The sequence below is a fragment of the Pangasianodon hypophthalmus genome, chromosome 27 (genome assembly GCF_027358585.1).
Source record: "Pangasianodon hypophthalmus isolate fPanHyp1 chromosome 27, fPanHyp1.pri, whole genome shotgun sequence".
Classification (NCBI taxonomy): domain Eukaryota; kingdom Metazoa; phylum Chordata; class Actinopteri; order Siluriformes; family Pangasiidae; genus Pangasianodon; species Pangasianodon hypophthalmus.
Genome location: NC_069736.1, coordinates 6022629 through 6047263, shown reverse-complemented (window position 1 = coordinate 6047263; position 24635 = coordinate 6022629). Strand labels below are relative to the sequence as shown.

The following is a 24635-nucleotide window of genomic DNA, read 5'->3' as shown; positions in this document are numbered from 1 at the left end:
AGAGAGTGTTTAGTGTGATGCTCGCTCTACTATTTAACAGTGGTCTTTGTCCATTTAACAATGGGCTTTTGGTAAACTTGGCCGAAAGTTTGTGAGTTCGAATAACAGTACCAACAAGGTGCCATTGTTGGGGGGTCTTGAGCAAAGATCTCAACTCTTATCTCACTTGATAAATTGTAAATCACGTTGGATACATAATTTTATGTAAAAATAATGTGGGACCAACAAATGGGGCCAAAATGTTGCTTCACTGAAAATTTTCTGTTGCCTTTAAAGAGGTTAAGTCTAGTTTCCAAATGGGTTTAAAGGCACTGTGTATAACCCTATATATAAAACAGAGGGTTTTCCTGTCAGAAAGAGCTCCATGTAACACTGCAGGAAACAAAGACTATCCAAAGAACCCCTGAGGAACCTTTTTCGCCCAGGATTATACTATTTCTCGTTATGTGGTGGCTGTTTTAAGGCTTTAAGCCCTCCTCCTTGCCCTTCATCACTGGAATCCAAATAAGAATTCCACAACACGCATCTTGGCAACTTGCGTAATCTCTGTCAGCCCCTCCTAATTGATCACAATTTGCGGCTTTACAATACACACCCTCCTTCAGTACTCGAGCCCTTTCAGCGGGCTCCTGTATAAAACTCAAAGCGGATTGCGGAGCAGCTCATTGTCCGTTTGCTTCTTCTTTTGTTCTCCACAGGCTGTATTCACGCGCGCGGTAACTACAGTACAGCTGTATGCAAATGAAGGCGGCACGGGGCGCACATGGCTCGCGAGGCGCCGCTGGCCAATCAGAGCGCTTCACGGCGTCGTTCCCCGTAGCAACAAGACACCGGCATCCTATAAGGAAGCGCGGCGCGTATGGAATGTAGTGTCGTAGGCTGTGAATAAATATATACCTACATAAACCTGTTCTGCAGTCTTTTGTTTCATTTTCGTCATGAATGTTGCTCATGCAGCATAGTTGTTAAATACAATTCTAACAATTTTAACTTTACCACATTTTTTCGACTCAATGTATCTTTAAAATGGCTAGAAAAAATGATAGGTGTAAATCTCTCTCTCTCTCTCTCTCTCTCTCTCTCGCTCTCTCAGTTTGTAAACAAAATTATAATACACTATATTTATACATTCTTTCTACATTCTTCTGATATGCTATTAGCTATATAGACTCCGTTTAAAATATACAGGGCGCCATGTTGTTTTTGTATGTAAACAGTGTAAACAGTTAGCAATTTCTTTACTTCACAAGTCTCACATTAATATTTATTTTAAAAAGGAGAAGAAAAACCTGCTTCCTGACCTGCTACCGTCGTAATTTCGTATTCAGGGTTATCCAAAGCGAATTTTTGAAATTTGAAATCTTTGAAATGGTTCTGTATGTAGGCTAATTGAAATAGAAATGATTTACCTTGCTACAGTTGTGTAACTGATATAGACTACAAAACATGATGTTTAAAAAGGAAATGTTAACGAAGATGATGGTCAGCTTATAACGTGATGCAAAAAATATTAAAATATTTGTACAGTTGCTTATTTACATTTGTTTTTAGGTGAGTTCTTAGACATATTGGTGAAGAAAAAAGGAGAAAAAAAAAGATGGCGTCTGTAGAGTCCTGAGTAACTAATCTAATGTGTTTAACGTGGTTTAGAAGTAGACAAACCTAGTTTAATAAACACACACACACACACACACACACTTTTGATATATGTTAATAAATGAAAAATGAAAGCAGAATGAGCAGTGCTGAGCCATCTGCAGGATAGCAGGCCCAGCCCAGGCGTTTAACGGAAGGGATTTGTGTGTTATCAGTCTGCTGTTGGGGTCTGGTTTCCCCTGAGGCAGTCAGGAGCTACACACATTCTTCCAAAGCCACTGAGCAGAGCAGAAGGAAATCAGTTCCATGAAAAGTTTCATTTCATAAACTTTGTGACAAACTACTCAACAATCTTTATTATTCTGTAATATATACTGTATGCCTTTGTGTGCTAAATAGCCTGTTTGTGTATATATATATATATATATATATATATATATATATATATATATATATATATATATATATATATATATACATACATACATATATATATATATATATATATATGTGTGTGTGTGTGTGTGGAGAGATGGGATGTACTGTCATTACTGCACCAACTAGTTATCACTTATCACTCAAATCACAATATGAATAACATTTCAGAATAAATAAGATCGAGAGCAAAAGTTTGCATACCCCTTAGGATAAGATAAAGAAGATAAAGAGATTTCATTTATAGCAACAAGTCACAAAAGCGGTGAAAAAGTGTATTGTAAATAGTGTGTGTTAATTTTTTTTTTTTTTCAGTTGCTTCACACTTGTGTAATCTGTAAAAGCCTTGCCTAAAGTGCACAGGACTAACCTTCTTTCTGCGACTCAATTTGCTCAATTATAGAAATCACATCCGTCTGCTCATTAAGTTAATATTGAAAGGGCGCATTATCCTGACTGTGTGTGTGTGTGTGTGTGTGTGTGTGTGTGCCGGCCCCCAATTCAGTTTTCCAGCTTTATGCAAATCCGGGTCGTGGAGGTCAGGGCGCGCGCGTGGCGTGCGGCTTCGAAGGCACACGCGCAGCCTCCCAATTCCAACAAAGGCGCAAAAGTGAAAGAATGGGGAGCGGGAGTCGACATACACGCACACACGCACACGCACGCACACTCCGCACATCGCTTGCGCTCTCTTACCCGTCTTTTTGTTTCCCGATTCCCCCCAGAGGCCAAAAAAGTAGGGGGAAAAAATCCAATAACAATCAGCGTTCCCTCGAGACGACAGACTGGTTGGGGGAAACTCCGCGCGTAACGGCTGCGGGAAGGGAGAACGCGCTTGCGGTGGATGCGGGAAGGAGGTGTCGGGGTCAACGGGCAGCAACTGATAGAAGACGGAGGGAGGAAAGGGGAATCATGCGAAAACATGCGTGTTTCTCCCTGAAATGCCACCTCACCTCTCTTCTAAAAGAACAGCAACATTTCTGGGTGCTTTATTTTTAGAGTCCCGGTTTTGAGAACCTTTGCATTAGACTTCCTGGATAAGCCAAGCCGAAGAAGCACTAAAATAACTGCACAAACATATTGTTTATAGAATTCAGGAAGTCTGGAAGTAATGCCCAAATAAAGCCAAAATCAAAGTGGTGTTGTGCTGCTCATAAGCAATTTGCCTTCACAAAAGCAGCACAGAATGAATGTGACTTTATAATTTAAATTAAAAAAACAAAACAAAACACACACATACACAAACACACAGCAAAGAACAGGCTTTTCAACCAGTGGTGAGAATGTAGTGAAGTGTGGCTCCATGGATATTTACAGTGGAGTATTTCTTTTTTACAGTCCCAGTATTTAATCTTTACTTAAATACTGTGTATTATTATTAATATTAAGCTGCCAATGATATTTGAATCTAAAAATTAAGAGATCTGACAAATTTACATATTAAAAAAAAAAAAAAATATATATATATATATATATATATATATATATATATATATATATATATATATATATATATATATATATACACACAGTTTAAATAGTATACTATAATAAAAAAAAAAAAAAAAAATATATATATATATATATATATATATATATATATATATATATATATATATATATATATATATAAATTCTAAATATATATAAATTCTGTATTCACTTGAGGAAGTTAATAAAATAATAAAATAATAGCAAATTAATAAAATATTTCTACCTAATCAACTTTATCTTATAAAAGTTTCTAGGATGACAATCTTTTGCAAAAATATTGTTCCATCCCTCCAGTAGGCTACTGTTTTGTACTAAGACACTTAGTACTTACATTTTCACCTATATGGATTAGATTAGATAAGATTAGACTAGTCAGATTATGATGAGACACAACCAGGCAAACAACATGAATAATTGCAAAGAATAATTTATGACGGTCAGTCACATTTCGTTAGATTTATGCTCATTGATTAAAAGAAAAAAAAAACCAAGCAATGCAGTTCATCAAGCTAAACCCGCCTGCTCATCGAGCTCAGCCGTTATTCTTGCCGGTGCACTTGAGAAGCGTCGCAATGCGCGAGCTGATGGAAGACCCGCTAACGGCAGGCGGAGCCGCGAGCGCGTGACCGCCTTTTTCGCCAGATTGCGGACGTGTGATGAAAATGGTTCATTTCGGTGACAATAAGATGGCAGACCCTTGCATTGTCCGGATCAGACGGTTGGCGCTGGGGGTGTGAGATTAGATGGCGCGGTCTGTATGTGCTGGCTGAGGAATTCTCCAACGTTTCTGCGCCTCGGTCATGATTTCATTCTCACTCACTTTACTTTTACTTCATTTGAATGTAAATTCTACATGGACGATTATTATGCATTCTGTCCAGTTCAACTTTTTTTCCCATCGCATTCCAGAGCTTGTTTATTTATGCATTTTTTATAATAAAATATTCACTGAATTCTAATTTAATTTTAGGATATTTCTACAGCAAGTCATATAATTTATACTAGTCTAAGAGTGACTGGAAAATGAATGTCAGTTTAAAAATTGGATGCCTACTATCATGCTGTATAAGTTATGCTTTAGAGCTTTAACATAACAAGTACTTATGGTTCCTTGTAGATCTTTTGTTTTGCTCTTTATGCAGTGTTTATTTTTTTTGGTGGTGGTGGTGGTGGGTGGGTGGGGGGGGGGGGGGGGGGGGGGGGGGTTAATGGCAAGTATTTAATTGGAAAAGTATTTTATTTGGCCTATTTTCCATCCAAATTGAACTTATTGACATGCCAGTTCTTTGTATCCTTGCACTTTAAAGAAGAATTAATTCAATTATAATTGAATTATACAAACGATCTAATTAATTAATATAGTTTATTCCAGTCTAACTGATTTAAGCAGTTAATATTCATATTAATTGCTAATATTCAATATTAAAATGGTCATTTCTATTGTGTTATTTACGCTGCGCGCACACACACACACACACACACACACACACACACATTCCTCTGTTAAGATAAATGGACGCAGGGACTCGGCACGTGTACGTTGAATAGATTCCCAGAGGGGAGCGCTGAATAAAAAAGTTGTATAATCTTGGAGTGTGGCAGTGCCTGATCTACATAATGGTGAGGGACCGTCAAGGACGGGGCAAGTGGTTGGGGGTGGGTGGTGGCCGTGTGTGTGTGTGTGTGTGTGTGTGGCGGGGGGGCAGAGTGTATGGCTCCGAGAAGGAGGGGAAGAAAAGGGAGGGAGGGGGTGAAGCTGACATCTGCCGCTCCTCTTCTCTGAGACCCCAGGGTGGATCATGTTGCCAGGTCCTGCTATTGACGTCTGGATTGCAGCCATCTGCGTCCTAACTGACGCACAATACGCGCCCGGTGGCTTTAAAAAGGGGCGAGACGGCGAGCATCAATTCAGAAAAGTCTCGAGGTGTTCACACTTCGGGGAATCCAACTTGCTCCTTCTTAACCCTGAGACGACAGAAAGCGACTTTAACTGGACGTCAGCCGCCACCATGCCAAAGGGATTCCTGATAAAACGCTCCAAAAAGCCTGGAGCAGTGTCCTACAGAGTGCGGGACGAGGACGAGGCGACGAGTCCAGGGCTTCAGTCTTTCTGCGCTGCAACTCTTCCCTCAGTTATTGTTCAAAGGACGCCGAATCGTGTGTGTTTAGGAGGCCTGCCTGAATCATTCTGCGCTCCTTCGCTCAGTCCGACTCGTCCAGACAGCGAGGGTTACACAAACCAGTATCCATCAACGCACCACAGTGAGCAGGGCTCTGCGGCCTCACTGAGTCGGGCTGAGCTTTTCCTCGAGCCCATTCTCGGCGGTTTTGCGGTCAACGGATCTCCAGTATCGCCTTCTCTCCCTGAAATGAGCACGAAAGTCGACTCAGGAACCAGCTCCGCAAAACGACCCGCACCAGCACCAAACTCCAAAAGCAACCCATCCAAAAAGCGCAAACCTCCTCAAGAGAGAAAAGCGATGAGTCGAGATGAAGTCACCACCTCTCCAGTTCTGGGTCTACGCATTAAGGAAGATCCTGTGGAAGACTCGAAGCAGGGTGCGAGCAGCCATCTGGGGGAGTTCATCTGCCAGCTGTGTAAAGAGAGATACTCGGACCCGCTCACTCTGGCGCACCACAAGTGCTCGCGCATTGTGCGCGTCGAGTACCGCTGCACCGAGTGCGACAAAACCTTCAGCTGCCCGGCTAACCTGGCGTCCCATCGGCGCTGGCATAAACCCAAAGGAGAAGAAAATCAGCCGAATGCGATGAGCGGAGCGAGCGCCACGACCCAGTCCGAGCACTCCGACTCGGGCTCTGAGGATGAAGCGCTGTTCAGTTGCACTCAGTGCGCCAAGAAGTTCCGGCGACAGGCTTACCTGAGGAAACACCTCGCTCTCCATGAGCGGAAAGCTGCAGGGTTACGGCAGGATCTCACCCTCGCAAGTCTGCCCGAGTCTATCGTCCTGGCAAAGGAAGAGTCTCCGGAAATTTCCCGGAAACTTCCGAGCACAGCGCGCGCTCCGAAAACGCCCGACGTGTTTCCGTGTCGATTCTGCGGAGAGAACTTCTTCTCCTCTCCAGGGCTGACGAGGCACATCAACAAACATCATCCAACAGAAAGCAGACAAATGATCTTACTCACACACAATATCTAAGATCTACCATCTCAGACTGTGCCTTAATCCAGAACTCTTTAAAAAAAAAAAACTTCATTTATTTTATTATTACAGGATGTGACTTGACTATAGGCGACACCTCAACATTTAAAAAAAAAAGTAGTATATAGGCATTATGTACATTTTTTGTTTTGGAAAAAGTTGTATTTATTTATTTATATATCATTTATTTATTGGTTTATTTATTAAATGTATTTATTTCATGTTACAATTGGGTGTTTTTTGTATGTTATATTGTGGTGTACTTTTTCACATTTTCTTTGACACAACTTAATCAGGTTGACATTTTTTTGAAACAAATTAATTATACTTTTCTAAACAATAAAATTATATTCACCTAGAAGTCGCATTGTGTGTTAGTCAAACATTAATTTAACAAGAATGTTAACTGTTAATATCAATAATTTTTGCTACAATTCAACTAAGTCATAAGTTATCACTGGAGAGTAACAACAGATGTTTATTTCACAGATGTGGATTATATAGCCTGGATAATTCTCCTATATACATTCAAGCATACTACACGTGTAAACTAAGAGAGAAGCTTATGAAGAGAGAGTTAGCAGGTCACTAATGACAGTTAAAACAGGTCAAATTCTTGGTTTAAAAGACCAACAGTAATCCAGACAGTACTGAATTGTAGGTACTGTTACTCTAAACTGGCTATCAAGCATTAGTCATTACTAAGTTCACTTTTTCAAAGCTCTTCATGCCTCTCTCTAAAACACACAGCTTAGGACAGCAGGTAACCTCATGACCAAAATGCACTACAACTACAAAAAAAAAAGAAAAAAAAAACATCTCAGCACTGTACTTCTCTTCTAAGAACACCACTTCCAAACACACACACACAAACACACACACTCTCTCTCTCTCTCTGTCATGAGCAAGTGAGGTGTGTGGGGTGGTACCCACACTTTTTATACCTTTAGTATGTATCCTGTACAACAAAAAAACAATTAGTCAAATGTTCTAGAAACAAAATAAAATAAAAAAAAATTCAAATCTTAAAAGAAAAATTTAAATTTGATCATGAGACTATTAACTTGATTATAAGCTTTCCATCTCTTCTATGGGGTTTAATAGGAGGAAAAAATCACTCCATTTTTGAATGGACTGCAAACCAGTGTGTGACTGCATAAGGAAGGTGGAGTGCCTTGTTGCTTCATTCACTCACATGTCTTTATGTCTTTAAAGACTTGTGTGCCATATGCTCATGTTTATTCCAGTATTCAAAATAAATAAATAAATAAAATAAAATAATATAAAATAATAATAATAATAATGTGTCATGTAGTGACAAATAAACTAAAGGCAATTCTTAGTAGTATATAGTATTGAAGAGAAAATATTGCAATCAGTAAACAAGAACAAAAATCTACTTAAAGAAAAGCAAGTCCCTCTTTCACTGTTCCCTTGCAGAGACTATACAGAGGTGATATTCCTGAAAAACAACACCACTCTCGAAAACTAAAGGCTTCTTTAACCCTCAGCACGTTGACTTTTACCACATCTGGTTGTGGTGTGAATTCTGTGCCTGTGCCACCAGAATGGAGCAGTGCTACAACACTAAAACCTATGATTTGGCCAGACGCTACTGAGTCTAGAGTACATTCTGTTACAGCGTGACATGATCAGAATGGCATATCTGGAATGATCAGTGTGTTTAATGGTGTACATAATGTGCTTTAGTGCTTGTATTTTGGACCTGTGATAAATCAGACTACAAATAATAAACTCACACTCACGTTCAACCACACACACACACACACACACACACACACACACACAAGACAAAGTTTTTGCAAAACGGAAATGGAGCTTCAGTAGATCTGTTTACTAATAGAGCCGTGAAAACAACAACAACAACAACAACAATAATAATAATAATAATAATAATAATAATAATAATCAACACTGCTATTACTACTACTAATACTGCTACTACTAATTATAATAATAAGGCCTTTAACTAATGATAACGGTTGATGTGACGTAGAAACGAGTTGGAAATTAAAAGAAGAATTTGATCCTGTCACGGATGTTGCTTTAAAATATGATCACAACACAATCACAAAACCAAATCCTTAGTTTCTAAGCAGTAATGATTATTCACTAGGTCTGATTAGTTAAAAGTGTTCATAGCCGCCGTTTGAAAAGTAAACAGGCTAATAATAATAATAATAATAATAATAATAATAATAATAATGTCAATAGTGATAATTATATTACTACTACTACTAACAATAATAATAACAATAATAATAATGTCAATAGTGATAATTATATTACTACTACTACTACTACTAATAATAATAATAATAATGTCAGTAGTGATAATTATATTACTACTACTACTACTAATTATTATTATTATTATTTGAGTCGCTGTCTGATTCTGCCATAAGTGTTTATATCAGTGGAAAGGAAAACTAGCTTTAAATGATCACACACACATTTGGCAGCGAAAAGGCAACTCATTGCAGCTAATGCAATTTTATTTGAACCTACTGCACAAATAAACGGCACGTTGTTCGTATCTGTAGCCTACTTTGTTATCTAATGATAAACTGCGACTATTAAACACATTATACATTTCTGCTGTTTATAAGCCTGTTTATATATTTGTGAATTTATTTATTATTCACCAGATGATCTGTTAACACTGTACTCTGCTATTCTGCTTGCTTTCTTTGGGGTTTTACTTTTTATTATTATTATTCAAAAAGGCGAGTTATTTTTATCCTTAGAGTTAGCTGGAAACATTCATCAGTAATTAATGAGCGTTTTGTGTATTTCCATAGCACTAGCACCTGCAACTTCTTCCAGTCACAAAACACTAACGCCCAGTTTAATAAGCATTATGTAAGGATGGATACACATTTTACTTCAACCTAAAACTAAAACTGATTTTAGTTAATGTCCCTGGTCAAATTGTATACCATTCCAAAAAAAGGACTTTTGTCAATATAGTATAATCCCATGCCCCCTCAAAAAATAAAGAGCTGGTCTGCTGGTCCACTGTTCCAAGGCCTGGGGAGAACCTGCATTGTTCTTCTTGAATACTATGTACAGGTATTGGATGGATCCTTCTCTCCAGAGCCCTGGCATAGACTTTTTTTCCCCTTTTCTTTAAAGGACTCTATTTTACTAGTCAAAAGGCAGATTTCCAGATTTCCATGCAACATAGAAGTTAACCACACCACTCCAACATTGTCCAGTGCCTTCAACATCTCCGGTTGAACTACAGACTGGCCCAATAATTAGAGGTGAAGACTAAATTAAAATGCAGAACATTGATGAATGTAATGTACCTTTTGAGAAACACAGTTAGGTTACATTTTTATGTACTACATTAGTTAAAAAGAGTTTCAGGAAATGCCTGTTAACAAACTTAAGATGAAGTACCTTGATCTTAACTGTTCTTTGTACCCCTTTCACTTGAATAGAACAGGAGATTAGTGAGGCTCAGACAACTAATTGAACACAGACATTTCCAGACATATTTTCACCGACAGATACAGCTTAATGTGAAACAGACTGTTCTAGATGTTTTCTACGTACCTGTAGGTCCATCTAGCATCTTAATGTTGGGCCAGTTTTGCCAATACATGTAACACTTGAAAAATAAATGATGACATAACAAAACTCACTTTATAATCATAACCACTGAAGATTGTCTCAAGCAGATGATAGTTTTACTGAAAAAAATTCTACATGCATGTTTTACCTGCCAACAGTTATGCTTGGGTGTGAAAGTAATGCCAGTATGCAAGTATATTAAACCAACTAATGTAATTAATAACACATTAGTATGTCTTATGGATAATTTTCTTCATACAGATCAAGTATGTTTAAAATGATTTAAACAACTTAATTCAAGTATGTAATAGATGTGGAGCTGTGTTTAGATACTGATGTTATTTAACCATATTCTGAAGACTATAACCTCCAAAGTGTCAAATCTAGTGGATGAACTAAATGAATGAAAATGGATTAAAAAGCATTTGACTCATGTTTAAAGAAAAGGAGAATTGGTTGCCAGATATTTGAAAACACTGTGGAGAATTATACACCTCAAACAGATCTGTTGGATAGACTTGTAGACACTGCCTAACAATTCAACTGTTAGGCAATGGTGGCAAGGAAAAACTCCCTGAGATGAAATGAGGAAGAAACCTTGAGAGGAACCAGACTCAAAAGGGAACCAATCCTCATCTGGGTGACAATGGATAGTGCAATTACAAATAAATTCCTTCTATAACTGTGTACTACATGGACAAATAGTGCAATTGTGCAACCAGAAAATTCATTACAGTTTTCACATTAAGTCTGTTTTGTTGAACCTATACGCTGTCCAGTGATGGACACCTGAGTCCAAAACTGCTCGTGGCAACCGCAGCCTCAAAGCCACCGCAGCAATCGCAGTCCCAAGCCATCAGTGTACAGCTGCCCATATGAACCGCGGTCCAAAGCCATTTCCACAGTCCCCAAGCAGCACCATCCCTAGCAATCCCATAGATCTAGTAGCAGTAGTGAGCAATCTCCAACCGATGAGATCTCCAACCAGAAGTAGGGCATCAGGATGGATCAGGCAGGTCCGGAGAGCAGAAGGGGTCAGGGGTAGCATGTGTAGCTTGACAGACAGAGAGAGACAGAGAGTGAGAGAGGGAGAGAGAGGGAGAGAGAGAAAACACTAACAACACTAAATAGTCCAGAGTGGGAAAAGCAAAAAAGTGAATGGAATTTATTATTTTGAATATATGACAATGAACAAAAAGTAAAGCAAGAAAACAAGTAAAGACTGAACCAACATGCAACATGAGTGAATACGGAATAGCTTTTCCTTTTTTCCCAAAATACAAGTCTTTGTGCTAAATTTGCAGACAACCTTTTACACATCTACATGTCGCTCTCATTCCATTCAGTTTTAATGGCCTCCACAGACGATGAACAGGCTGACAAAAGCTGTGTTAGGTGTATTAATATGAATCTGTAACACTTCTGTGGCAATCTTCAGTAACCATCTTCAGTAACCAATTTATCCTACTCAGGGCCACAGTGGATCCGGAGTCTATCCAGCAAATACTGGGCGAGAGGCAGGAATATAATCTGAATCACATGACACCATACACTTATTCACACTGAGGGCAATATAGTATAGCCAGTCTACCTACTGGGATGTATTTGGAGGTGGGAGGAAACCGGAGAACCTGGAGGAAATCCATGCATACACAGGGAGGGATATGAATCAAAACTCCACACAGATAGTAACCCAAGCTTCAGCTTCCCAAGTATATGGGAGGAAACTGAAGAACCCAGAGGAAACCCACAGGAACAACGTGCAAACAGCAAGCGGACAAAGCACCAATGTGATGACGTCTCCCAGTTAAGGTCATTAGGACATAAACTGCACATTTAGTGCTGACATACATTCCATTTGTGTCATATATCTACAAATAAATTCTTAAATTTTCATATATCTTAGAAATAAAATGAGAATATGTTCTATAATTAAAGTCATACATTTGTTACACTACAATAACACATAAGTACAAATCAATAAAATATAATTGTAAAATGTTTGGATTTTTTATAACGCATTCTCATGCACGTTCAAGACTTGATTCTTTTTTTTTTTTTTGTAGAATTTTATATTTTATAAATGGTGTATGTACTATATTTCCTGCTTCAGAAATTAACTCTAGCTTTAGCCGTTTCTTGGCTTCAGTCTGACATCCCACAATTCTTTGCGCGAGTAGGTTCACACTGATGACCAAAATGGCGGACTCAGTGGTAAGTGTTCGGTGAATCCCTGTTTTTATTTAACTGATTTGATGGTTTTAACTAGATAAATACCTAATTATGGTAAGACTGGTTTACATTTTAACGTTTTATTTCTTGATAGCCGGAAGTTGTAGAGGGCTGTCGTCTTCCCGTGCTCAGAAAAAATCAAGAAAACGAAGACGAATGGCGTAAGTACTGGCTGCTAGCCTGCATGCTAACACGCTAGCTGCATAATAAAGCAGCTGTCATGGCGGCGCACAGTGAAGTGGACACGGGCGCCTGGGAATGTAAACAAAAGACCGGTATTGCATACAGTGGACATATTTTGACTCAAAATACAATCTGTATGAGGTGCGAATGTTCTTTTAGAATCGCTGTCATGAAAAATTAAACGTTACGAAGTTTTTCTTGATGTCCTTTAATAAATTTAAGCTGATGTTAGTTTATGTTGCAGTTAATTACCATTAACTTTAAACTCTACAAACATGTCCGTGTTCAACTGGAAAACAAGGAAGCAGCCTTTTATTTAGTTTTTTTTTTTTTAAAAAAAAATAGGAAATTGATTTCTTTTGTCATAAAATAGTGTCTCGTCTTTAATTGTTTCACCACACTAGAAATCTAGAAATCAAATATTCATGAATCCAAATATGAAAAATGACAACAGTTGTATATTTCAGCTTGGCCAGAGTCGACCAGAAAGTACAGATAGGCTATTGTACATGCTCTTATGTCTGGTTAAGATGTGTGCTCACATCACAAAAAAAAAAAAAAGAAGTGAGTGAGAGATTGGGCAGTGGTTAAGTCTATAGATTACTGATCAGAAGGTTGTGGGTTCAAATCCCAGCACTGCCAAGCTGCCATGCTTGTGTCCTTAAGCATGACTTTTAATATGATAAAAAGTGCAACCAGCATATGCATTAATAAACATAATCGATTAAAATATTCTTAAATTGCAGCACATGGGAAAGCCTGATGAATTTTTCAGCTGCATCGTTGTCGTCGTCCTCCTTTACCATCACCTTATTGCTATTTTTAAAAAGCACATAGTAATCCATATTAACAGTAGCAAGCACTAACAGCAATCATTAATCCACTTTCTTCTTGCTACAGGTTACCCAGTAACTGCTGATACCTATCTGGGTTATTCAAGTTGTTGGTTATTTTAAACCCCAAAGTCAGTCTGAAATTGAACAAGCAAAGGAGGAATATGAGAGCTTTTTGTAAACTTGTAGTAATCCTGTGTTTTGTCTAATCCTATTCATTTCTAGCATTGGCAGAAATTCTCAGTGTCAAAGAGGTCCCTGGGAAAAAGCTGTACTATGTTCACTACATTGACTGTAAGTACATTAAAAAAACAAAAACAAAACCTAGCCAAGTAGGTTAACTAACACTGACTAGCTATGACTAGGTTGGAGGTGTTTTATAGTACAGTAGTCTTTGTACCTTTTTTTCAGGATGTGTTTTGTGTTAATTCAGAAAAAAAAAATTAACTGTGTTCATTTTATTGCTGCAGCAGCACTGATCTGTAAAAACCTGGTTGTAGGTCTTGATACCTTCCTTTACAGAGAGTAAAGACAAATTTACACTGTATGATATTCAGCCTGATTTTGCTGTTAGAGATAAAAATCGCACACTGTAGTAGAATTCTTTGTTCATGAGTTGAGATTGGCAGGTTTAGGACACACAATATGGCAAGCTCACTGGCAAACTGATTGACGACGTAAAATGTAGTAATTTAGTTGAATAGCAGGTCTATCATTAGAGGGTCTTCATTGTATAATCTGACATGGTGAACACTTTATTGTATAGTCTGAATTTATTATAAAATTCGGCCAAGAACTCTGCTGTAGTCACACAGTCTTAAACCGGCTTATGAAAGCAGACATTCTACATATTTCATACAGAATAAATGTCTTATGTTATTGCAGCTGATTTATCAGATAAAGTGCAATCATCTCACAAAGCCCATCAGATTTAAGGGGCTACATGCCCCATCAGTGACATCTTAGCTGACGCACATTATTTGTTTTAAGTCAACAAGCGGTTGGATGAGTGGGTCACTCCAGACCGGCTGGACATGAAAAAGCTCCAGTTCCCTAAGAAGGAGGCGAAGACACCCACGAAGAATGGCTTACCTGGCTCTCGACCCAGCTCACCAGAACGAGATGTGGTAAGAGAGGCTATATTAGATCACTGCTAACCCAATGCTTACATTTTTTAATCCCTTACCACTTTTTTTTTTTTTTTTTTAACCACTTCTTGAGCACCACTAACTTGGGGCCAGTTTGGGGCTAAATTCTACATTCAGATCTTAAAAAGAAGTGGTCAAAATAATCAAATTATAGTCACCAAAACAGTGTGAAATTGTTACATTTGCCAATTGCCAATGTTTTCCTGTCTTGGTCTCTTTTGAGGCAAATCAATTTTAACACCATCAGATTGTCAGAGAAAAATAAACATGATTTGTACCCTTTAACCGTGCTCTCTTCCTTTCTGTTCAAATTCAGAGGAAGAGTCTAGATCTCAACGTTCAATCTGCTTCAGCACCTTCCAGAGGCAAAACCCTTCCCACACCGGTACAGCCAAACCTTGCCCATTCTACACTAAAACATCCTTTCAATTAATGCGAGAAATAGAAGTGGGCGCAATATAACATGGTGCTATGAAAAAGCCCTAATGAAACATTTTCTTGACTCTTGACACATGATGTGGGTGGGAAGTGATTAAAGTGACATGGTGACTTTTGCCTTGTTTTATTTTGTATTGCTTGTAAAAGTGTTTTATATAGTTTCATCAATGCTGTTGAGTTGGGGATCACAAGTGGTGCAACTTTTTAAAGTTTTGACTGAAGGTTGTGAGTTTGAATCCCGATCAGGTCTATGGCTAGGATTAAATTGTGGAAAAAATAATAATGAGCAATATTGTGTTGTGGAAACAGATTAAGTTTCTCTGTCATGTTGAATAAATGTTAACATGTTAGTATTAGATATAGCATTCACCTCCTTGAACTTTTCTGTATTTTGTAGCATTACAACCTGGAATTGAAAAGGAATTAATTGGGATTTACACAATATGTCTAAAATTAGAATTTTTTTTTTTTTTTTTTTAAAGTTGTGACTCAAAGGTTAATTAAACAAAACAAGTATTCACCCTCTAGATTAATACCTAAGAGAACCACCTATGGCTACAATCACAGCATGTTGTTCCATAGGCATTTTCATATATTTATTTTATTTGTAGATAATTTTGCGGGATTTTTTTCATCCCACCTCAATATTATGGGATATTTTGTGCAGAGTCATGACACATAATCGCAGTTAATTGCACTACAAAATGTGGAATGTTCACGGGGGTAAAAGGCACTAGTATCATCAGCAAGCCAAAGGTTTACAGCCCTACTATTTCCTTCTATGTTGAGACGGTATTGGACATTATAACTAATCAGTGATAGCAGAAAATGGAGGAAGCACCTTTATGCTTGACAGATAAGCTGACAATGGTGAAAGCAATTGAAAGTAAGAAGGGTAAGAAAACTCTAACATTTGACAGTAGTTCAGGATTTAGAAAGTCAGTGTATAAATGTTTTTGTGCAGTTCAGATTAACTGTGAATCTTAATAATATAGTCCATTCCTTTTGTTTTAGCAAATAATTAGTTAAAAAAAAAAACAAGACATTATCATGGTAACGACGTGTGAAAATGTTATTGTTTATCAGGAACAAAAGGAGTTTTGATTTTATTTCTGCTTGGCTTGCAGAAGAGGAAAGCAGAGTCAGTCTCCTTAGCGTCGCAAGTTTCTCCCGCAACATCAGTGCCTTCACTCCCAAGTTCAGCAGAGGCCACACAGGCGTCTGTGTATCCCACAGTCCGGGAAACTTTCAGTACCAAAACCAGAGATGAGCACGAGCAGCTCACCTCCCTCACCACGGTAACATCCTGCTCAAGCACCCTGTCTGTCTTTCTTCTGTGTTGTGTGTTGAAATGAGTACAGTATGTCACTATCCCTGCATGGAACTGTTTTAAAGTGACATATTAGTTTTCACTTATTTCAAATGAAGAGAAATGTGCTTTTTTTAAATTAAAGAAGAAAACGTGCATATGTGTGTGCTTTCTCTTCTGTAACAGAATGGCACAGCACGTCGTCTCCTTCCGTCTCAGCCTGGCAGGAAAAGGAAAAACTGTGGCACGGATGAGGTAAGCACCGCAGTCCGGAGCCCCAATCCTCAGCATTCTTTCCTTATAATTTCCTCATCAAATGTCACTATTAAATAAATACCTCATTATCCATTTAAGACCATATGTCTGCATGTCATGTTTATTTTATCAGAAACATATTTCATTTTTGGACTGTAATCTTATTGTATGATGTTTATTTATTTATTTATTTATTTAAACATATTAACTAGTACATTGTCATACAATTACAGACATTCATCCATCTGGCAACAATGAATTTTAAACTCCAGACAACATTTAAAAGTTTTAATTTCATCAAGAAAACCACGGACAAATGGAATTTAGGTTTAGATTAGACGTTGAGCAGTTGCCCTGAGCACCAGGAGAGGCTTAAACACACTGTGAAAGCTACTAATAACCAAGCTCGTCAAATCTGCCTAGGACTAACAACATGCATGAACTCAAATCTCACACATTAGGGAATCAATTCAGAATAAAGACCAAAAATCAAACCTCATTCTGACCTTACCAGTTTGCTACATGTTTTTATTTTACAGGAGTATTCCGGTCTTTTTTTTTTTTTTCCCCCCAAACAAAATCTACAATGAGCATATGACTGATTAAAGAAATGACACTTTTTTGCAGTATTGAAGGGGGGAAAAAAAAAAGTCTGACTCTAAACTCACATATTTGATTCTGTGAGAAAATGCTTAAAATGCAACAACTACATAACACAAATTTAATTCTGCAAAGGTCTTAAAGTGACCTAGAGGGTACCATGAGGGTAAAATCTGTTTTACAGGACAAAGTAAATCCTTTTATGTATGCTTACATGAATGTTATTACTTTGATTAAAGCACAGAATCATCTCTCTCGGAGGGGAAAAAAGTCCCATCTAAAAGAATGAATTATACAGGTTTGAAATTAATTTACAAATTTGTTTTACTCAAGGATTCATACAAAAATGTCTGGCTTAAGCATTTATTTACAAAATATAACAACTATCCGGTGATCGAGTTTTGAGTAAACAGGACTTTTGTCAGTACAGGGAAGAGTGTAAAAATTCTTCCTGTGGTATTTTAACATACACTACACATGTGCGTGACATTAATCAGAAACAAAATGCAGGAGGTTTCTTTTAAGAGTTCAATCTGTTATGCTGTAACCTTTCTTCCTCCCGTGTCAAATGCAAGTGTCCCAAAGCCTTTTGCAACCCCTTGTGTTTTTCTGATAGATGATAAAGGTATTCCAGTATAACAGCCCTCGCAGCGCCAGTGGCTTTCTGCCGCCAGGAGAGGTCCGTCTCATTTATTTATCATTGTCTGTTTTGCTGTGTGACAGTCAGAGGGTAGTAAACAGGGCTCTGTAATAACGTGATGGATCCACTAACATCAGAGGGCAGTTGTTCATCTCGTTTGAGTGTCATCGACCTTGAACTTTTGATTTTCAAAATGAAGTGCAGGGCTCTACCATCTTATTAAGGGTTAGGGGCCAACCATCAAGAGCTAGCAGTAAATTAACAGTTTAGTAATTTAAGTAGTTAACATTATAAGTTTTCATTTCAGATAATCATAAATTATTTTATTCACCTCAGATTGTATCATGAATTTAGGAGGTAGGATAGTTAGTATTAAGACCGCAGTAAACCTGGGTTTAGAGGTATTTGATTTGAGTAAGCCATTTCTTAAGGTGTGGATGACGTGGTATTTTGTGATGTGGTCACACTGTGTTCAGTCGTCTCTCTAATTTCCCCATTGTGCAATGTCAGGACTCGCAGGACAGCTCAGACGGTATCCCCTCTGCGCCACGCATGACCGGGAGCCTGGTGTCCGACCGCAGCCATGATGATATCATCACGCGCATGAAGAACATCGACTGCATTGAGCTGGGCCGCCATCGACTCAAGCCCTGGTACTTTTCCCCGTACCCACAGGAGCTGACCACGCTGCCCATCCTCTACCTCTGCGAGTTCTGCCTCAAGTACCTCAAGAGCCTAAAGTGTCTGCAGAGGCATTTGGTATGTTTGTACACTAAAAGCTTTGCTGAACTGAGGTTTTGTCTTGATGTCTGTTCTGAATAGTTAGTGTGTACTGTTCATATAGTACTAAAATGTTTCGATGTCTGTTATAATAAAAAAAAAAATTGCTCTTTATCTGAGGGATAATAACACAAGTCCAGCCGTCTAGAGTTACTATTAACAGAAATTCAAAATGGTTGAAGACTTTCATAAAGAAGTAATCAGTGTAGTGTGCTCTAACTGCAATATAGCCAAAATTTCATATCACGATATTTAAAAAAATAAATAAATTACATAACATGAGTAAACTGCAATGAAAGAAAACTCCTGCAGCACAAACCAATCAGACAGCAGTGCAAAAAAATACAGCTTCTTTAATTTATTTTAAAACGTCCTAAATATATTCTAAATATAGGGAAATGTATTTTTTTCCCGATTATGTGTAGTTTGTTAGAAGATTTTATCTACTCAAATTTAGATTAATGTTGAGTAATGTGTTGGTCATTTCATACATGGTTAATAGGTAATTACTATGTTTTTGTTGTGAGCAGACAAAATGCAATCTCCGACATCCTCCAGGGAATGAAATCTACCGCAAAGGGACTATCTCCTTCTTTGAGATTGACGGCAGGAAAAACAAGGTGATTGTATTTCTTCAATGCCTTGTAATACATCACTAATTGATGTGCTACCAGATTTTGGATCCAAACCAAAATTAATCTAAGGTCAGCATAAACTGTTGCCCTCTGTTTCATTTTTGACGATGTGAAATTTGGCCAGTCATATTGGTTGGTGATGTTTAAATCAAATATTGGTGACAATATTCAGATCACTCGGGCCTTACTCACCAACCAACACGAAAGTAAAAACAGTTATTTTAGGCAGATGTATGTTGTGGTTTCAAAACTCATTGCTTTGTACATTTTTATAAACATTTTACTCCGTTGTCTTTTGCTTTGTAGACATATTCACAGAACTTGTGTTTATTGGCAAAATGCTTTCTGGACCATAAGACCCTGTACTACGACACAGACCCCTTCCTCTTCTATGTAATGACTGAGTATGACTCCAAGGGCTTCCATATAGTTGGCTACTTTTCTAAGGTAAGTTAAAGAATGCTGATTATAATTACTGCACAATCCCGACGAGGCCACAGCCATCCATGACCGGGAGCCAAGAGACCAAAATTGGCCATGCTCTCTAGGTGGGAGGGATGGCATGCTCTCCCTCCCCAGTCAGTCACAGTGACACTAGCCAATTGTGGGTGCCAGTGAGCTCATGTATGCAGAAGAGGACAGATAGCTCTTTCCTCCAAGTGTGTTACACTGTCCTGTGACACGGTGTTTGCACCAGTTAGAAAAAATGTAGTTGGTTGGCTTCACATGTTTAGCATATCTTAGCCTTCACCCTCCCCAGTTCATAGCAGTTGTATGATAGGGGATAACTGGCTAGTTACTGCACAAAAGAGTTTGCACACACTTTGCTAAGTTTATTTCCCCAAACTATATATCATGCAAATAAACTCCACTCAATCATGTGAATGAAACTGCATTCCAAATGTAAAATTTTTAGAGTATTTAACATACTGGCAAAGCTAGCTGGTGAAGTCTTAACAATGCTCTTTTTTTGTTTTACTATTTAAAGGAAAAAGAGTCGACTGAGGATTATAACGTGGCCTGCATTCTGACTTTACCACCATATCAGAGGAGAGGCTACGGCAAACTGCTGATTGAGTTCAGTAAGTTCCACAACTCTGGAACAAAAGCTGTTTACTCAGAAATAAAAATGACTTTTTAATGAAAATGACTTCCGTGGACTAAATGTTGACATTATGATTTGGTGTGAAATATGCAAGTGCCTGTCATGCCATCACTTAATCCTACATTACACTCTTCATTAAATTCCATAATAAGGTGAATAACACCTTATTCACAGTCATTTCCTTTAATGTCCTCTGCTATAGAAGCAGAGTTCATTAGGTTTAATTGTTAAGGACAAATATGAAATTGCTCACGTGTTTCTCTGTCTGTCTCTAAGGTTATGAGCTTTCTAAGGTTGAAGGTAAGACAGGAACCCCGGAGAAGCCCCTGTCTGATCTGGGCCTGCTGTCTTACCGCTCGTATTGGTCTCAGACAATTCTCGAGATCCTCATGGACCTTAAATCAGATAACGGAGAAAGACCGCAAATCACCATCAAGTGAGCACTTCCTTCCCCTATTTGTTATACACTTTGAGAACCAAATTATACTGAATACTTCCTGTTCTAATTCCAGAAGTGTTGTTGGATTATGTGAATAGTGATGCAGCTTTTTTACTTTGTTCTTAGTGAAATTAGCGAGATTACCAGTGTAAAGAAAGAGGATGTAATATCAACCCTACAGTACCTCAACCTCATCAATTACTACAAGGTAATCATTAATGCTCATTTAAAAACTTCTATTATATCATATGACAATTTATACCTGGGTTTATAAAATCTCCTGGTTTGTCTCCTTATTTACTTCCACTGGATGTTACAGCCATAAACTTTGGATATTGTAGTTTTTTCCTCATTATTCACTCTGTAGTAGATGGAAATGCTGTTTCAATCACACTTTCTTTTGTTGACATGTTAAAATTGCCCAATGTTAAAATGGAAAATCAGCGACTGAAATGAATGTAAGTTGAGTGAACATGCAGGAATTAGGTGACAAATCTGCTGAGCAACAGTAGATATGAGACCTCCTAACTTGCTTACTGGTCTCTATTCTACCAATATGTACAAACATTCACTACCCAGTCTGTTTATAGAACAATACAAATAGCTTTAGAAGATCCTGTTGGAGGAAAGAGCACAATCAGCTCAAGTCTCACCATTGCTTCATAACCTCATCTGTGTACTGTAGAATTATAGCTAGGAAGTGCTGCTGTAATCATAAAGACTGTCCTGTGCTCATCCCAGGGCTCTTATTCACAAAGTCCTCATACTGAACATCAATTTAACACACTTAGTACTGTTTACTTCTATAGTATACAGTTGTAGAAGAGTAATGCTTTATAATCTCACTAGACGCGGGGTTGATTTTAAGTCTGCTTCCTCTTAAGGATTCTTTCTCATGTCCTCTCAGGATGCTTCTCCTTGCCACTGTCTCCTCTGGCTTGTTCGTTAGGGATCTGAATCTACATCCAGGCTGTTGTTAAGAACGCAATGGAAATAAAATTGAATTGAATTAATACACTTGCTCTTATCTTAACTCTTCTTCAGGGGCAGTACATTCTCACACTCTCGGAGGACATTGTAGAAGGTCATGAACGTGCCATGCAAAAGCGACACCTTCGTATCGACCCTAAATGCCTGCATTTTACCCCGAAAGACTGGAGCAAAAGGGGCAAGTGGTAGAGATGTGCTACATTGCGACCTCTGGGACTGAAGCTTGGAGAACTGCAAAGTTTAATAGACTACATTGCAGGAGTCAATTTACAGGCCCTGAATCACTTTTTTTGTCCTAATCAGAGATGACTAAAAGACAAAAAAAAAAAAATACAAAAAAAAAAATTTGTTACTGCCCATTAATCTAGTGATCGTGCTTATGTGACCATCAGTCATCCGATTTGTCCGTGTGTACCCTTTTATGATTTTTCCTCAAATTGGTGTTTGAGCAGAGAAAGTGGATTTGCTTTTCTGAAGTGCTTCAGATTCAGATTCATCCACCTTCTCTTTTGATGCCCCTATCTTCATCACTGTCTTACTGATCCTACTATTATTCATCCTTGCTTTGGGTCTTAATGAATTAATTCCCCGGATAAACACTTTTTCTCCCATGCTCTCACAAGAGAGTGTCAAATCAAATGACTCAGTAACTCAATCACAGACATTTTTTTACCAGCACAGCCACCTGTGGATTCTACGCACAAGCCACGTCAAGCTAAAGCTAACCTGATGTTTGTTCTTTAGTATTTGTACATAATATACACCGTTCTCTTCTTTTGTAAAGGATGTTTTTAAACTTGGTATTGCATCTCTGTGTGGGGGAATTAAAAATCTGCATGGGGATGTCCGTAAAAATAAGCCATGTCGAACTGTTACAAGAATGTAAATTTGGATGCGTGTACAGCTGTCGATCTTTTTTTTTTTTTTTTTTTTTTTTTTTAAATGGTAAAAAGAACTGAATGTAAACCGTGAAACACTCGTGGCATAGTATTTTAATTTAAGGTAAAGACTATTTTCTGTAAAATCTCGTCCATGATTAGAGATCTGTAACATGAAAGATTTCTATTAGTGTTTCTTCCCCAGTAATATTAACTATATTGATAACAAGGAGTTATTCCTGAGCAGTTTTTATGTAGTGGCATCAGTGAAATATTCTGTTCTCACCTATTTACACTTAAACAGTTCACACCCATTAAGTGTCATGTAATTTCTCTTTACAGTCTTCATTAAATGCCACAAGGTGGAACCACTTTTCATCAGTTTAATAGTCATTTTACGTCCTTTATGTATCTGTAATTTTATCACGTGAAATACCTCTGAATCTCATTAATTCTTTATAAATTTTTCATCTTTAGCAGATATTATTAGAGGTCATGAATCTACCTTGATGTCGTCTTTGTTATTGCAGAACAACATTGTGTTAGTGACTAGTCCTCTGTGACCTGTAATATGATTTTTATGATTTTTCTATTCTTTCACACATATACATATGCAATTTTCATTCTGTTAAAGGTGCATTAGGTAAGATTAGTCTTTTTCTTTTTCAAGATTAGGTCTCTTAACAGTTAGATGGGATTGATATTCGAACGATTCGTCATGTTCATGTTCATGAAGCTCTGCCCCCAGGATCTACTGTGGCCCTTGTCTATAAAATGGCTGATGGGGTGGCTCCAAAAACAAACAAGCTTTCTGGACCAGAAGCCAGTTTTTGATACGCGTTTTCTCAACTACTTAATACGCTTGCTTAGGCCACAGCTTAATGCATTATTTTTTTTTTTTTATCATGTCCTACCTATATTCCATGGTTATGGTTCCAAGTAAGGAATAAAAAAACAATTGACTATTGCACCTTTAAAATAATGCGTTTACAGTCATCAGTTTCACACCAATATTACATTTTCATGCATAACAGTTTAGTAAATATAAGCACTCAGTACTTGAATTAGGTTGTTAAACATACTTGTTCAGTTTGTTGAAAATGATCCCATATTTCCTCTCAAAACATGATAATGTTATTTATCACATATTGAGCTTGTTTCATACACCCTCTTACTGGCATTTTCAGAGCGCAGGCCGTTACTTTCTCACACAAAACATAACTGTTGCCAAGTAAAACAATCTGTTGTTGCTGAAAATGTGTTTGGGAATCTCTGTGTACAAGTCATCTGTCTGAAAGTATAATATCAACAGTACACTCAAAGTCTGGGTTAAGTTTATGAACTAGTTACAAGTACAGGTACTACATAAATACATGTTGTATTCCTTATGTATTAGATTTGATTTGATTAATTTTTTCCATATTTTGTAGTGGTACAACCTGGACCTGAATTGGATTTAATTGGGATTGTATGTCATAAATATACAGAAAGGTGTCCATAATAGCTTGCAAAATTATTTGGAAAAAATAAATAAAAAATTGTGATTGCATAAGTATTAACCCCCACTGCTGTGTAACCCATACATTTGATCTGGTGCTATCAGTCGCTATCAAAAGTCACATAATTATTTGAATGGAGTCCACCTGTGTAATTAAAGTGTCACATGATCTCAGTTAAAATCCATCTGTTACTAGAAGCCCCTGAGTTTTTTTAAAGAACATAGCTAAACAAACAGCATCATTAAGACAAAGCAATTATCATAACAAGTCCAGGAGAAAGTTCTGGAAAACTATCAATCAGGGTTTAGTTATAAAAAAAAAAATCTCAAACTTTGAACATCCTGTGGGACATGATTTCATTCACTGTGATTGGCTGATTGGTTAATTG

General features: G+C 37.7%; 2 protein-coding genes across 3 annotated transcripts; both read left to right on the top strand.

The window, feature by feature from the left end:
• Positions 1 to 5307: 5307 nt before the first annotated feature.
• LOC113531447 (insulinoma-associated protein 1a-like) lies at positions 5308 to 6773 on the top strand. The gene has a single exon (XM_034300794.2). The coding sequence runs from the start codon at positions 5322 to 5324 to the stop codon at positions 6678 to 6680; it is 1359 nt and encodes a 452-aa protein (XP_034156685.1). The 5' UTR covers positions 5308 to 5321; the 3' UTR covers positions 6681 to 6773.
• Positions 6774 to 12416: 5643 nt separating this feature from the next.
• Positions 12417 to 23129, top strand: kat5b (K(lysine) acetyltransferase 5b). Of its 2 annotated transcripts, XM_026921670.3 has the most exons (15): positions 12417 to 12497; positions 12610 to 12676; positions 13757 to 13825; positions 14522 to 14658; positions 14996 to 15064; positions 16245 to 16415; positions 16613 to 16681; positions 17898 to 17960; positions 18432 to 18680; positions 19232 to 19321; positions 19643 to 19783; positions 20325 to 20418; positions 20718 to 20877; positions 21007 to 21088; positions 21925 to 23129. In XM_026921670.3, the coding sequence occupies exons 1-15, from the start codon at positions 12474 to 12476 to the stop codon at positions 22057 to 22059; spliced, it is 1620 nt and encodes a 539-aa protein (XP_026777471.2). In that variant the 5' UTR covers positions 12417 to 12473; the 3' UTR covers positions 22060 to 23129. The 2 variants fall into 2 exon arrangements, with proteins under 2 accessions (XP_026777471.2, XP_026777473.2); XM_026921672.3 differs by lacking the exon at positions 14996 to 15064.
• Positions 23130 to 24635: the final 1506 nt, after the last annotated feature.

Coding starts and splice junctions, on each gene's coding strand:
- LOC113531447 (XM_034300794.2), top strand. CDS start 5,322: ATGTTGCCAGGTCCTGCTATTGACGTCTGGATTGCAGCCATCTGCGTC.
- kat5b (XM_026921670.3), top strand. CDS start 12,474: ATGACCAAAATGGCGGACTCAGTG. Junction 13,826..14,521: donor CTATGTTCACTACATTGACT/GTAAGTACATTA, acceptor ATTTGTTTTAAG/TCAACAAGCGGTTGGATGAG. Junction 15,065..16,244: donor GCAAAACCCTTCCCACACCG/GTACAGCCAAAC, acceptor CTTGGCTTGCAG/AAGAGGAAAGCAGAGTCAGT.